This window comes from Bos javanicus, chromosome 3 (genome assembly GCF_032452875.1).
Source record: "Bos javanicus breed banteng chromosome 3, ARS-OSU_banteng_1.0, whole genome shotgun sequence".
In the NCBI taxonomy this organism is placed as follows: Eukaryota; Metazoa; Chordata; class Mammalia; order Artiodactyla; family Bovidae; genus Bos; species Bos javanicus.
In genome coordinates, this window is record NC_083870.1 from 59,955,989 (window position 1) to 59,969,545 (window position 13,557).

Here is a 13,557-nt window from a genome sequence, read left to right on the forward strand (position 1 = left end):
AAGACATGCGGGATCAATCTTCCTATGTCAGGAAGATCCCCTAGAGTAGGAAATGGCAACCCACTCCGGTATTCTTGCCTGGAACATTCCATGGACAGAGGAGCCTGGCAGGCTACAGTGCACAGGGTCACAAAGAGTCAGACATGACCGAGCACGTACGCACTCACACACCCACACATACACACACATTTTTTAATTCTGGTGCTGGGCTAAGCTTGAAAGGGAGTGAGATCATAGTAATAAAACAATATTTTAATGCACTTGTCATGTAATACTAATGATTGTACAAGTAATAAAACAATATTTTAATGCACTTGTCATGTAATACTAATGATTGTACAACATACTCTCATTCAATCCTCCGTCAATCTTATGAGATTGGTATTATGGAAGGATTGCTAGCTTTCTCCCATTATCCATCCTCTTGTCCTTGTTCAGCTGAATATTTGGCTGCTGGAAAGAAGACTAGAGTTCCCAGCTTTCTTTGCATCTCAGTTCAGTTCAGTCGCTCAGTCATGTCTGATTCTTTGTGACCCTATGGACTGCAGCACACCAGGCTTCCCTGTCAATCACCAACTCCCAGAGCTTGCTCAAACTCATGTCCATCAAGTCTAGATGCCTAGATTCCTTGCATCTAGGTATGGCCTAATGACTAAGTTTCAGATGAAGAGATGTAAGTGGAAATGCTATATGTAACTTCTCATAACAGGTACCCTTCTCTCCTCTTCTCCTCCTTGGCTAGAATACAAATGTGATACTGAAGCTTAAGCAGCTACCTTGGACTGTACAGGAAGCTGTGTGTTAAGGATGGTGCAGCAAAATGCTAGGAGAAGACTGGGACCCAGTGATTATGCAGTGACCATACCAACTCTGATTTTACTCTGAGACTTTACATATGTGTTAGTCACTCAGTCATGTCTGACTCTTTTCAACCCCATGGACTGTAGCCTACCAGTCTCCTCTGTCCATGGAATTCTCCAGGCAAAAAACTGGAGCAGGTTGTCATGCTCTTCTCTAGGGGATCTTCCCAACCCAGAGATTGAACCTGAGTCTCTTGTATTGCAGGGGCTAAGCCACCAGGGAAACCCCCACATATACTGTAGAGAAATTCTGTCTTGTCTAAGTCATTGTTATTTTGATTTTCAACTGAGGCTAATTGTAACTGATACACTTGAACTGTCTGTCCTGAGATGGGTGCTGTGGATTTTGAAGACATGAATAAAAGATTGTACAGTGCATAATTAATCATTTTATACTGATTACATATGGAAAATGGTAATATTTTGTATGTCGTGCTGTGCTAAGTCACTTCAGTCATGTCTGACTCTGTGAGAACTTCTGGACTGTGGCCTACCAGGCTCCTCTGTCCATGGGCTTCTCAAGGCAAGGATACAGGAGTGGGTTGCTATGCCATTCTCCAGGGGATCTTCCTAACTGAGGGATCGAACCTGAGTCTTTTATGTCTCTTGTATTAGTAGGTGGGATCTTTACCACTAGTGCCACCTGGAAAGCCCAGTATTTTGGATATACTAAATCACTGCAGATGGTGATTGCAGCCATGAAATTAAAAGACGCTTACTCCTTGGAAGGAAAGTTATGACCAACCTAGATAGCATATTCAAAAGCAGAGACATTACTTTGCCAACAAAGGTCTGTCTAGTCAAGGCTATGGTTTTTCCAGTGGTCATGTATGGATGTGAGAGTTGGACTGTGAAGAAAGCTGAGCACCGAAGAATTGATGCTTTTGAACTGTGGTGTTGGAGAAGACTCTTGAGAGTCCTTTGGGTTGTAAGGAGATCCTACCAGCCCATTCTGAAGGAGATCAGTCCTGGGTGTTCTTTGGAAGGACTGATGCTGAGGCTGAAACTCCAGTACTTTGGCCACCTCATGCGAAGAGTTGACTCATTGGAAGAGACTCTGATGCTGGGAGGGATTGGGGGCAGGAGGGGACGACAGAGGATGAGATGGCTGGATGGCATCACCGACTCGATAGACGTGAGTTTGAGTCAACTCTGGGAGTTGGTGATGGACAGGGAGGCCTGGCATGCTGCAGTCCATGGGGTCGCAAAGAGTTGGACATGACTGAGTGACTGAACTGAACTGAACTGAACTGAAATATATTCTTCTGTTTCCTTCCACTTTCAAAAATGTGACTACTAGAAAACTTTAAACTACATATGTGGCTCACATTATTGTACTGCTTTGTCTGTCTCTGTATTTGCATTGAAGAAAAGATGAGACATCTGAGGCTAAGAGGAGTCATTCAACTTGCCCAAGTTCCCAGGTCAAGTCAATGGCAGGGCTGGATCAAGCTCGTAAACACCTGGAGCAGCTCCAGGGCTTCCACCACGACACCACAGTGCATCTCAACCGGTGTCACTGGGTTCTGGCACAGGAGACAGGGTACTGTCCCAGACATTCACTTTTAAAGGCAGGAACTGCTGGCTTCTTGAAGAGTTTTACTGAGTTTTTCTCAAAGTGTATTTATAATCTAATAAATTTCATAGTCTAATTTCAATTTTTTTTTATTTTCCAGTATATAAAAAGAGTAAAATTCACTGAAAAAGTGACTGAGACACAATTTACTGAATCATTCTGCTATCTTTAATTCAGAAAGAAGACAGTTAACTTGAAAACTTGGCCATAAATATGCTCCACGCATGACAGAGCTGGAGACCCCCATGGCAGATCTTTCCTTGACATTTCTGGAAGCTTAAGGCCTCTAAGTTCTGTGACCCAAGGTGCCCTGTGGGTTGGTGCCTAGGTGATAGCATGTGCTGAATGTGGCACATGCGCTCTTATCTTGGCTGTCTGCAGATCTGGCTGCCCAGGCCATGGCCCAGCAAGTTCAGTATTATTTACAAATTTTCTCACTGACCTCTTGCCCACCTCTACTATGATAAAAGTGGTAGGCCTTCCCATGTACTTATTCTGTGGAGGAGGGACATATTTTTTATTTGGAGATTGCCAGGCATTCCCAGCTTTTGTGATTTCTCCCTAAAGACAACTGTAAACGGGAACACCCAGCCCAACTACAGTAAAGAGACATCAACCTAGCTACCTACTGTGGGGACCCAAAGACTGTCCTTGCTTTGCTCAGAGGGCCTCCATTATTCTGCCTCCGTTTTAGAACAGACACAACTATTTTTTTTGAGGTTCACAAAGACATGGCAGCCACAGACGCCAAATGAGCCTGGATGTGATCATTTTAGTCTCTTTCCCTCTTTATAGCACTGCCACTACTAGCCAGGAATGATACACAAAATACTTAATTGCCTACAGAGCTACAGCATGAAGCTAACAAGCTGCTCATTAATGCACCCATTGAGTTCTCTCTCCTTCCTGTAGATTCTGTTCCTGGTTTAGAAACAGAATTAACAAGTTTTTTTCTAAAAGGCATATCAGTCCTATAGCAGTCAGCTCTTTGAACATTTAACTTCATCTTCCAAATCATTACAGAAAACACTTAATGGCTCTGCGCCCAGACCTGACCCCTGCAGATCCCATTTGTAATGACCGTCAAAGACAGATGGATCACCATCAGCAAGTACTTTTTTCATTCAGCTTCTAAATATGAGAGTGGTTGGGCAACTCTGGGTCATTAGACTTTTCCAAATTAAATTCCTTCAAAGATACATTTCACTAATGCAGTGGAAGAGCAGTATGCCCCTGATGGTATATGCTAAGCTCAGAGGGACAAAATTCATGCTCACATGGGATATTTGTCAAGGACTAAATGAAGAGACAGCTGCCAATTGGTTTCTTTTTCATTGTCATCCTGTCCACTATGCATCAAAAAATGATGCTTAAACCTGCTTCACATTCCAATGTAATATGCTGGCTTGTTTTCTTTTAAACTAAATCTACATGCAGTTTCTAGTTCCTGAGTTAACTTACTCTAAGCAGGCTCTCTCTATATGTTCTTTGCTTTAGATCAGGTTCTAAACAGATAATGTAAAAGTGTGCAGCTGCTGGTTGCAAGATATTAGGGAATCAAAGAATCTGTAATAAATTGGAGTTTTCAGCGTCACCTATAAGAACATAAATGTGGTTGTAAAAATATACACATACTGCAATGGCCAAAGGAAAACATGTCGGCTTAGACTCTACTGAAAAGCAACCAGTTTGTGACCTTGTCTTTAAATCAATTCATTAAATTTCCTTCATAGAGTCTGAATTCAAGGTTCAAATGTGGGGAGGGGAGGTGGAGTGGCAATTACTTTTTTAAATCTCCCATGATTCTGATATCTTGTCTGTCCCACTGATTGAGAATAGTCAAATTCAACATTAAACAGTTTTCACACAAAATGTATTGACATCAAGGCAAACTCATTCCCACTTATACTCATGAAGTGCTTCCTTATACTGCATGTGTATTTGCTGCTAGTTGCAGACCCAGATGACATTAATAGAAATCCAGTGTGATCTGAGAAGACATCAGACATCTCTGGTTTTACAGCTGTCTGGACACAAAGGCTGTCTACCTGCTGAATTTCTAGTACTTCCAGACTGTGTCTATGGCCTATTTAGGTCACACTGTTTTTTCCCTAGATGGGGTCGGGGAAGGAGTAGGGATGAAAGCACCTAACGATATTGCTAAGGCACTCAGGCCTGCCTGTCATAGGCCTTTATTCCGGGTATAAGAAAGGCAGACTATCTTTAATTTGCTAATTTTGTCTGAAAGCTATCAACAGAGACTGAGAAATAATTGTATTTTTTTCAGTTTGCTTTTCAATTAAGATATTTTCCTTATTTATTTATTTTTTTCCCTGACAAGCATTTATAGAGTAGTTAGGTCTAAAGCTTAGTTGAGTTAGGTTGGGGGTAGTGAACAAGGTTTCTAATAGCTGCGAAAGGAGACTGTGATAAAAATATCCAGAGACTGAAGGAAGTGTGAGTCCAAGTTAAAATCTAGAGAAAATATAATATATAGAAAATACATAGAGAAAAACACACACTTTCAGTGTCATTTGTTCCCAGTGTTCAATGGCTTGCTGACAGTGGTAAAGGAAGTTGTCCCCTAATATCCCTTTCCCCTTGTCTACAGAATAATGGGACTTTTAGTTGGGCTCATTGGCTCTAAGAAAAAGAGATATTTCAAGCCCTGGTTGTAGCTTAGGTATGACTGAATTTTGGACAGAAAAATATGAGGAAGTAACACTACTAAATTTCTTAGAAGTGTTCTTAAAGGAAGGATGTATGTTCCTTTTTTCTTCTCCCCACTAGTTGGAATTCAAGTGGTGATGGTGACAGCTGAAGCAGCCGTCTTGGGCTGTAAAATGATTATGGGAATGAATAGCTGTGTGATAGAGCAAAAAGAGAAACTTAAGTCCCTAACAATCACGGAGGACCTTACCACTTAGTCCCTCTATCTGGACATTCCCATAAAGAGAAGCAAGCTTCTGTTTTGTTTACATGAATTAGAAGAAGGGTAGGATTGAGGGAGACAATATTTTTTATCATTCACAGTCAAATCTGTGGATCTATCAATTAGATAGATGCACAGAAGAGGGCTTGGATATCCTCATGCTATCCTTTTGAAGTAGAGAGAGTTTAAGCACCATCACTACTTCACTTGTGGAAAGCTCCTTCAGAGAGGTTAAGTTCTTCCTTCCATCTTCCTTCTATTTGATTTCCTGCCACTTCTTTCCAATGCAGGTTTCCAGCAGGTACAGTCCTCGTCTTTGAACACTATGGCACTTCACAGTACCTAACTATATTTTGCCTTTTGGTCTTATATGCTCTGTAGACTGTGAAAACTTCAGGATGGAGAATGTCTCTTTCTTAAACACTTCTCCCACTTATGCAAGACAAAGCATTACATTTCATGGAATTCCCTAGATGTCCAGTGGTTAGGACTCTGAGCTTTCATTTCCAAGGGCCCAGGTTTAAGCCCTGGTTGGGGAACAAAGATTTTACAAGCCAAGCCACATGGTGAAGCGACGAAAAAAACAAAAACAACACACCATAAACTCCATAATTGAATTAATCTGGAATACAGTTTTGAACCCCACTCATTTGGACATTCTCTTCTTTAGAAAAAACATCTCCATAGGAGATTGAATTGTAACAGTCCTGAAATAAGGACTATTTAACTTGAGGAGGGAAAAGGGAATTTTGCAGAGTCCATCAACTCTGCAATGTTTTGTATGTGGGAATGTGAGCTTTCATCTGGAGGGAAGGTCCAAAGTTTTCACTGGAATTTAAAAAAATTCGTGACACCCCTTCCCCCACTGGCTTATAGCAAAAAATAGAAAAACACAGACAAACATTGGCTAAAATGATACCCTAAATGATAATAAAATTAGTTGTAGGATACAGGTAAGGAATAAGGCTAACTTAGACAATTCAGTTTATAAAGAAGATAAATCTACATATAGATCTATATGTTTTCTATATATATAATTAATTTCTTAAAGCAGGATTAACTTTCTTTCCATGGTTTCAAGGAGTGACCTTGAAGCCCAACCAAAGAAGCACGAAACTGAAAAGATAAAAAATACACGGAGAATAAACTTAAGCAATGCTTTATTGTGACCACAAAGCACCAGTTCAATATGGCGTTGACACACAGAGACTGAACAAATGTCTCTTTGAACAGAGATGTAGCAAGCCCACTTTTTCAAGTTCTTAAAAACAAGTACTCAAATAAGAAATCAAACAAAGCATTGGAGCAATTAAAAAAATATTACACCATCATGAAGGAATATATATATAGAAAAATATTCTGTACTGGTAACAAGGCTTTTTGATCTATAACTCTTGGCAAATTTCTTCAGAAACAAATTATTATAAATACAAACCATAATGTGAAAAAAGAAAGTCTTCTTCAGAAACCAAGAATCAATTTAAAAGCAGATCTATGCAGAAAATACCATTAACCCCCATGAAAGCTAACTGAAGATAGATGGATATCCCCAAACACAACAGAGTTTCTCTTTCCAGAGCCACAGTTCTGCTCCTCAAGGGGCCATGATGTACGTCCATCTCCAACACGGCAGCATATCCCAGTGAAACCTTAATAAGGTCAAGTGGAGGACCCTCTATAAAAAAGGGTGTTGGCAATTCCATCCAAATAACACAAGCTCTAAGGAGCAGAGGACTTCAAGGGAGGTGCAATCCCTTTCTCTTTTATCCCCCTCCCCAAGTTTTCTTGCTTTTGATCTTCCCTGTTACAGTCAGTTACACCTGTAACTGGAAGATGTTCATTCCATTCAGTTCTTTTTTCAAGGAATTTGGGAACGTAATCTAAAGAAAACCCTCCTTGTGGGGAAGGGTACCTAATCTCATCAAAGACCACTCTATTTGACTAGGTCAACAAGGTAAACCATCCTGTTCGCATGTCCTCACTCCTCCTGGCTGAATTCAGGTTAGCCGATGGATTGCCTAGTCTATCCCATAGGATAACGTTTCATTTGATTGAAATTCTTTACATATACACATGTATGTATTCTGTTTACAAAGTTTCATCACATGAAACCAAATTCTTTCATTATGTATTTTTTGAGGTCCAAGACCCCAATTTGACTACTAGGAAGAGTTGTGCTTTAAATGCTTTGTCTGAAGAGGTTTTACATGATACTCGTAGATTTTCAGAGCAGGCCCCAGTTTTAACTGAAGTCCTGTCAACACATCATTTCTTGTCATCAGTAGCAGGGATTTTCCATCAATTTCCTATAATGGAAGCAGAAGGTAAAGCCAACATGTAAGTCCAAAAGTTCAAGGAGAATGAAGAAAAACGGAAGGTCAAAGGAAGAAGTTTTTGTCTCCACACTAAAAACATTACTATTTTTTAAAAACTAGTGCCCCAAATGTAATCTTTTATTTTTATCTTCCATCTTCACCATTTATTTTGGAGTTAAATACAATCTATAGCTGATCTTGTTTTCAGATCACATCATAAATGTCACATCTTAAAAAACTGACAGCAAGCCTGGAGTATGTACCCTGAAGGATCAAAGACGAAGCTTCTGAAAGGAAGAATGACACTTTGCATTTATAAAATATTATTGAAGTTTAAGAAGAATTTTTGTCTATTTAATTCCCAAAATCACTCCATAAATTAGGACAGGTGGGAATTATCAACTTAATTTTATAGGCAAACCAAGGATAAAGGCAAAAACTTAGCTTGCCCAGAAGTTACGAAAGAATGGTACAGAATTTGAATTCCCATCTGCCTACAGCCAAAGCCCATGTTCTCATAACTCACTTCTGTTTCTCTTGACACTTAGAAGCAAATATGTGTTGTCTCGATGGACCAGTGGGGGCCAGAGTCAGGTTTTCTGAAACCTTTTCAATCAGAACAATGGGCATTGGAAAAATGACTCACTCTCCGAGAACTTCTTCCCTGCCCTTTAAAAGGAGAACCATCCTGCTTCAATCCGAAAATCAACTGTCATGCTACCTGCGTCGTCTTAGTGGAGCCTCAAGAATCCAGATAAGGCAGCGAGGGGCAGGGCTGTGCCCACCGGAAATTCCCTTCCAGATTCTCCTTACAGTCCATGGCCCCCCTCCTCTCAGGGACCCAACCCCTCGGACTTCTACCGTGGAGACTACAAAACTTTGAAATGACATAAAAGCAAGCTTCTTGTGAAAGAGATGAGGACCCGAAATATAGAAAGTAGTTTGAAACCTTTGGAAAAGAAGCACTGAGAAGAGCGCTGAATACAACCTTATCTTCGTTATTGTGAGGCCTCGCTAAGCTACTTCCAAGGAAACCTGGGTTCGCGAGATGGACCAGCTGCGCATGCTCAGTAAACTCCACACAGCTGTACATGATTCTACCCGCTCCCGCCCGCCCTCCCCCCACCCCCCACTACTGGGCAGACACGGAGACACCTTGTGCCCCTGCCGCTACGTAAAGCTGTGACTCCCTCCCACACTGTCCCCAAGGATGCCATTCCTCCAAAGCCTCTCATGTATATCGCCAGCTGTGAGGAAGATGTGCTCTGAATGTGTGGGAGAAACAGCATTAAAGAAACACCCACTTTGTGACCTTAGGCAAGTCCATTGCTCTATCTCCTCAGCTGATAGTATGGAATATTGAGTTTTGAGAGGATTCATTTACAGTTATTTAAGGACATAGGAACTGACTTTTCAATCTTAATTATTTTCTATTTAGGCAGCTAGCAATCCCAAAGACTGTCCCGTCAGCAAAACCTACAAGCCTGAGAGTTGGCAGATGACCCCTGACTCCTGGACACCGCAGTAGCAGCTCTGGGCATTGTGAGGTCACAGGAATCTGAATCACAGGTTACAGCAAAGCTCATGCTCTACCTCATGCCCTGAGATGAGTAGGGATTCACTGGGGATGCTTCACACAACAGCAAAGCCTTCCCTGCTCTCCATTTTTCCTTTGCTGCTGCTTGCCTGTACTTAACTTACCACATATTTGAAACAGGCACCAGGAAGAGATGACAGTGCTTTCATTTCTATACAAGAAAACTTCCTTGACTAACTGAAAATGAAAATTTTTATATCTTTGTTGGCAAAAAGTCCTTCTACAACTCAGCATTTCTGTCAAAAGCCAAGTTCGTCTGTGAAAAATGCTGAAATTTGGATTTTATTTAAGACAAAATGGAAAATTATGTTTCACGCTCCAATTTGATTTTCCTTTGTCTGGTAGCCACACTGCAGTTCACCTCGGATGAGGGTTTGTAAAAGAAAACTCCATCTGGAATTCCTCATTTAAAAATTTTTGAAATGAACAGAATTCATATGTATAACAAAACTTAAACCATAACTATTACAGCTCAACTGAAAGGGAGTGAAGATGGCATAATGGAAATGGGATCTTTCAGGTCAAACAAACTGCAGACTGAACTCTGTCTCCACAACTTATTGTGTGGCTCTGGGTAAGGGACTTAAACTTCCCTGAGCCTCAGTTTCCAAGCTTGTAAAATGGAAATAAACCCCTGAAGGATTTGGGAGGTTAAAAAATGATTCGTATAAGGCACCTAGCACAGTGTCTGACATACAGGATGTTCTCAATGATTACTAAGTGGAAAAGTATAAGCTTTGATAGAAATGGGATGTGTTCCCATTCCAAACCCATCTTCTGCTTCCTTTCTGGACGCGTTCTCCCTGCCTGAAAGCTACCCTTTGCCAATGGGATGCAGGCATATTCTTGTTTAAGTTCAGAAAATCCACTGAGATTTAAAAAGTTCAAAGACTACATAAAAATGTGTCTTATAAAAATCACAAACATAGGAAAGTTCCCTATTTTAGATTAGATTAAGAAAGTTAATCATTTGTTATATAACTTCTATAAAAGCTTGCAAGGCAAATGAAGCCCAAATTTTGCCAGTCAGCACAGTATACTAGAATGGCATGAGACTGGAAATCAGAAGACAGAGGTGTCTAATGCAGACTCCATCAGTAACTTTCCACAAGGAAATGATCCTCTGGAGTGTAGTTGTATTATATAAATAAAGGAGCTGCAGTCTGACCAGATCCAGTTAGACAAACAAAAACATCCCATGATTTTGTCTTAATCCAAAACAAAAATATAATTCACACCTTGGGATTTTGTTTATATTTCTGTGTTAAGTGGTAATCATTTGTTAGTTTCAGTGAAACTTTTTAAATTGCTTCTGTTTTCATGTTAGAATAACCAAGTGCCTGCTGGGCAATAAGACTCAAAATGCTTGCCTACTTAAGTTCCTGAAATATCCATGCATGGAAGTAAGATTTAGAGATGACAGGTGTAAATTTCCAATGAGGGCAAGAACCTAGATCTAAAAATAAATGAGTAGAATCAATAGATGTTACAGCTCAGTAGATAAGCCTGTATTTTAGAGTGAGACACTATCTTATTGCTTATTAGGTGGGGCCTGGGGCAAGTTACTTGATCTCTCTAAGCCTCATTTCCTTATTTGTATGATGGGGGAAAGCAGTACTTCACTGCTGAAAAGATTATTGAGATAACACATGTGAAGTGGAATTCCCGACTTCTACTGAGCATTTGATAAAATGCTGGCGAGTTTTTAAAGTATATTTAAGCAATCTTCACCCATTTACTTTTCACTCTAACAACATTATATATAGGTGACTCTTTCAACTAAGCCTAATTGATATAGTCCATTGGGAATGTATGGAGAGAAAGATGATGAGGTTGGAAGAGAATAGGGCCATCAAGACAGAGACAATGGCTAATAGCAAGGTAGGGTAGAAAAAAGAAGTCAGGAAGAGAAGTCAGGGGGATTTGTGACGGTAGGACTCTGTACACCTCTCAGAAGGCCATATTTGTGGTGGTCTCTACTGTCCCAGATAGAGTACAGGGGGAAAGAGGTTCAGTTTAGAATCAGAAGACTTAGGCTGTAAGCCAGACTCTGTGGCTTCCTAGTTCCTCCTTGTGGAGCATTTGGCCCATCAGTCCCTTCTTCTGTGAAATGAAAAATTTGGACTAAGCAGACCCTGCCCTGCAATGCAGGAGACCCTAGTTTGAGTCCTGGGTCAGGAAGATCTGCTGGAGAAGGGAAAGGCTATTCATTCCAGTATTCTGGCCTGGAGAATTCCATGGAATATAGTCTATGGGGTCTCAAAAAGTCAGACACAACTGAGTGACTTTCACTCACTCACTCAGACCCTGTCCATTCCAATTCAACACATTCTCAGATTCCAATTCTGTCTGGGATCAGCACCAGACACACCAGCCTCACAGCAGTCTCCCTATGAAAGAACACAGCAGCAACTCCTTACCCATGGCGTGGAGGAATCTGATGAAACAGATGTTCTTTTCCCATTTTGGTCTTTTAGCCCACATTTTCTAGAACTTTCTTTATAACCACTTTCTTGCCATTCACTATCTGGCTGTAAGTGGTGACCAGTTTGAAGTTTCCCATTCCACTGCTTATGAAGGGTACAAATGTCCTGGAGGAAGGGGAATTTGGCCCAGAGCCCACGGATACAAAAGTGGAAAATCCTGTGTCCGGGATGGGGGTCACATCAAAGAAGGAGGGGTGGAATCTCCTGGCCCCTCCCACACTGTCAGTGGGAAAACAGCCTCCTGAGAAGAAGTCTTGATCTTCAAAGATGCTTTGAAAGTCACAGCGTGGCCTTGCAAAGCGCAGTTCCTCCTTCAAATAATCCTTGTCCCTGCCATCTCCTCTGTTTTCCCTTTTGATGCAGTGCCTCCTGGTGTTGTCATAGTTGTCTCGTTTCTTGGCATCTGACAAGACTGCATAGGCCTCTGCTATTTGTTTGAACTTCTCCTCAGCTGCCTCCTGGTTTTCTGAGTTCTTGTCTGGGTGGACCTGAAGCGCTAACTGGTGATAGGCCTTCTTAATATCAGAGGAGGAAGCATTTTGAGGCACCCCTAGGACTTTGTAGTAATTCACCATATTTCTTTAAAGGACTCTTCCTCACCAAGACAGAGTGTATTATCTGAAGAATTTCCATAAAACTTCAGAAAGGAAGATGGTGAGCTACAGAAGTCTACACTAAGGCCTTTTGAGTCTTATTACATGGTTCTTGGGACAAAACCTCTTGAGGAGGAATTCCTCTTTGGGGCTGATATCCTCTACACTGTCCCCACAGCTGCCCCGCTGTCTGCAGCTCAGCATGGGTGGAGTGATTATGAGCTCAACACTATCAACCAGTGACTATCAGCTGATGCTGTGCTTGTCTTGCAATCCTACTGGTGGAAAATTTGGGGTGGGCAGTATACATATTGGAGGGACTTCATCTAGTTAAAAAACACTGAGCAGCTTGTTAGCAGAGAATGTGTGGCTCAAAAAGAAATCTATCTCATTCATTAAAGTAACAGTCGGAAGCTGTTACTTAAACAAATGAGGTCTTGCATTTATATTATTTATGTGCTGTGCTGTGCTAAGTCACTCAGTCACGTCCAACTATTTGTGACCATGTAGACTGTAGCCTGCCAGACTTCTCTGTCCAAGGGGTTTCTCCAGGCAAGAATATTGGAGTGGTTTGCCATGCCTTTCTCCAGGGAATCTTCCCAACCCAGGGATTGAACCCAGGTCTCCTGCATCACAGGCAGATTCTTTACCAACTGAGCCACCAGGGAAGCCCAAGAATACTGGAGTGGGTAGCCTGTCCCTTCTCGAGGTGATCTTCCTGACCCAGGAATCGAACTGGGGTCTCCTGAATTGAAGGTGGATTCTTTACCAGCTGAGCTACCAGGGGAGCCCTGTATCATTTATATCAAACACAAAATCCATGTTGGCTCCTTCTGCAGGCTATGCCTTCAGTAATGTAATGGATATCTCCTTGTGGATATCTGCTTCTGGTACAAAGTGGGTGATAAAGGGCTCTATTACACCAAAAAATCATGTACACATTTCTGATGAAGCAAAGGAACAAAACTCATGTCATCAAATGAGGAAACTAGGTTACAGAGATTTCTGCCCAGAGAAGAAAGAACAGATTGAAGGAACAGAATTAGAAGTGAAGACTTCCACGTACAGTCAGATATGGCTTCTTCACTTCAGCTGTTCTCTTAAAGTTAGCCTCTCTGGACTTAAAGACAGCCAATGCTTTAAAGAATGGCTTTAAAGCTCAATTGTAGCAGGGCTGCTCTTTTTCCCAGGGCACACA

At 41.3% G+C, this 13,557-nt stretch overlaps 1 protein-coding gene across 2 annotated transcripts in view; it reads right to left on the reverse strand.

Moving 5' to 3' along the window:
- Positions 1–6,511: 6,511 nt before the first annotated feature.
- The window catches only part of SAMD13 (sterile alpha motif domain containing 13), a 54,462-nt gene continuing 47,416 nt past the window's right edge, over positions 6,512–13,557 (reverse strand). For both annotated transcript variants that reach the window (XM_061411445.1, XM_061411447.1), the window contains one exon: positions 6,512–7,674. In XM_061411445.1, coding sequence (XP_061267429.1) covers positions 7,531–7,674 — 144 coding nt within the window. In that variant the 3' untranslated portion in view covers positions 6,512–7,530. The remainder of the gene's footprint in view (positions 7,675–13,557) is intronic.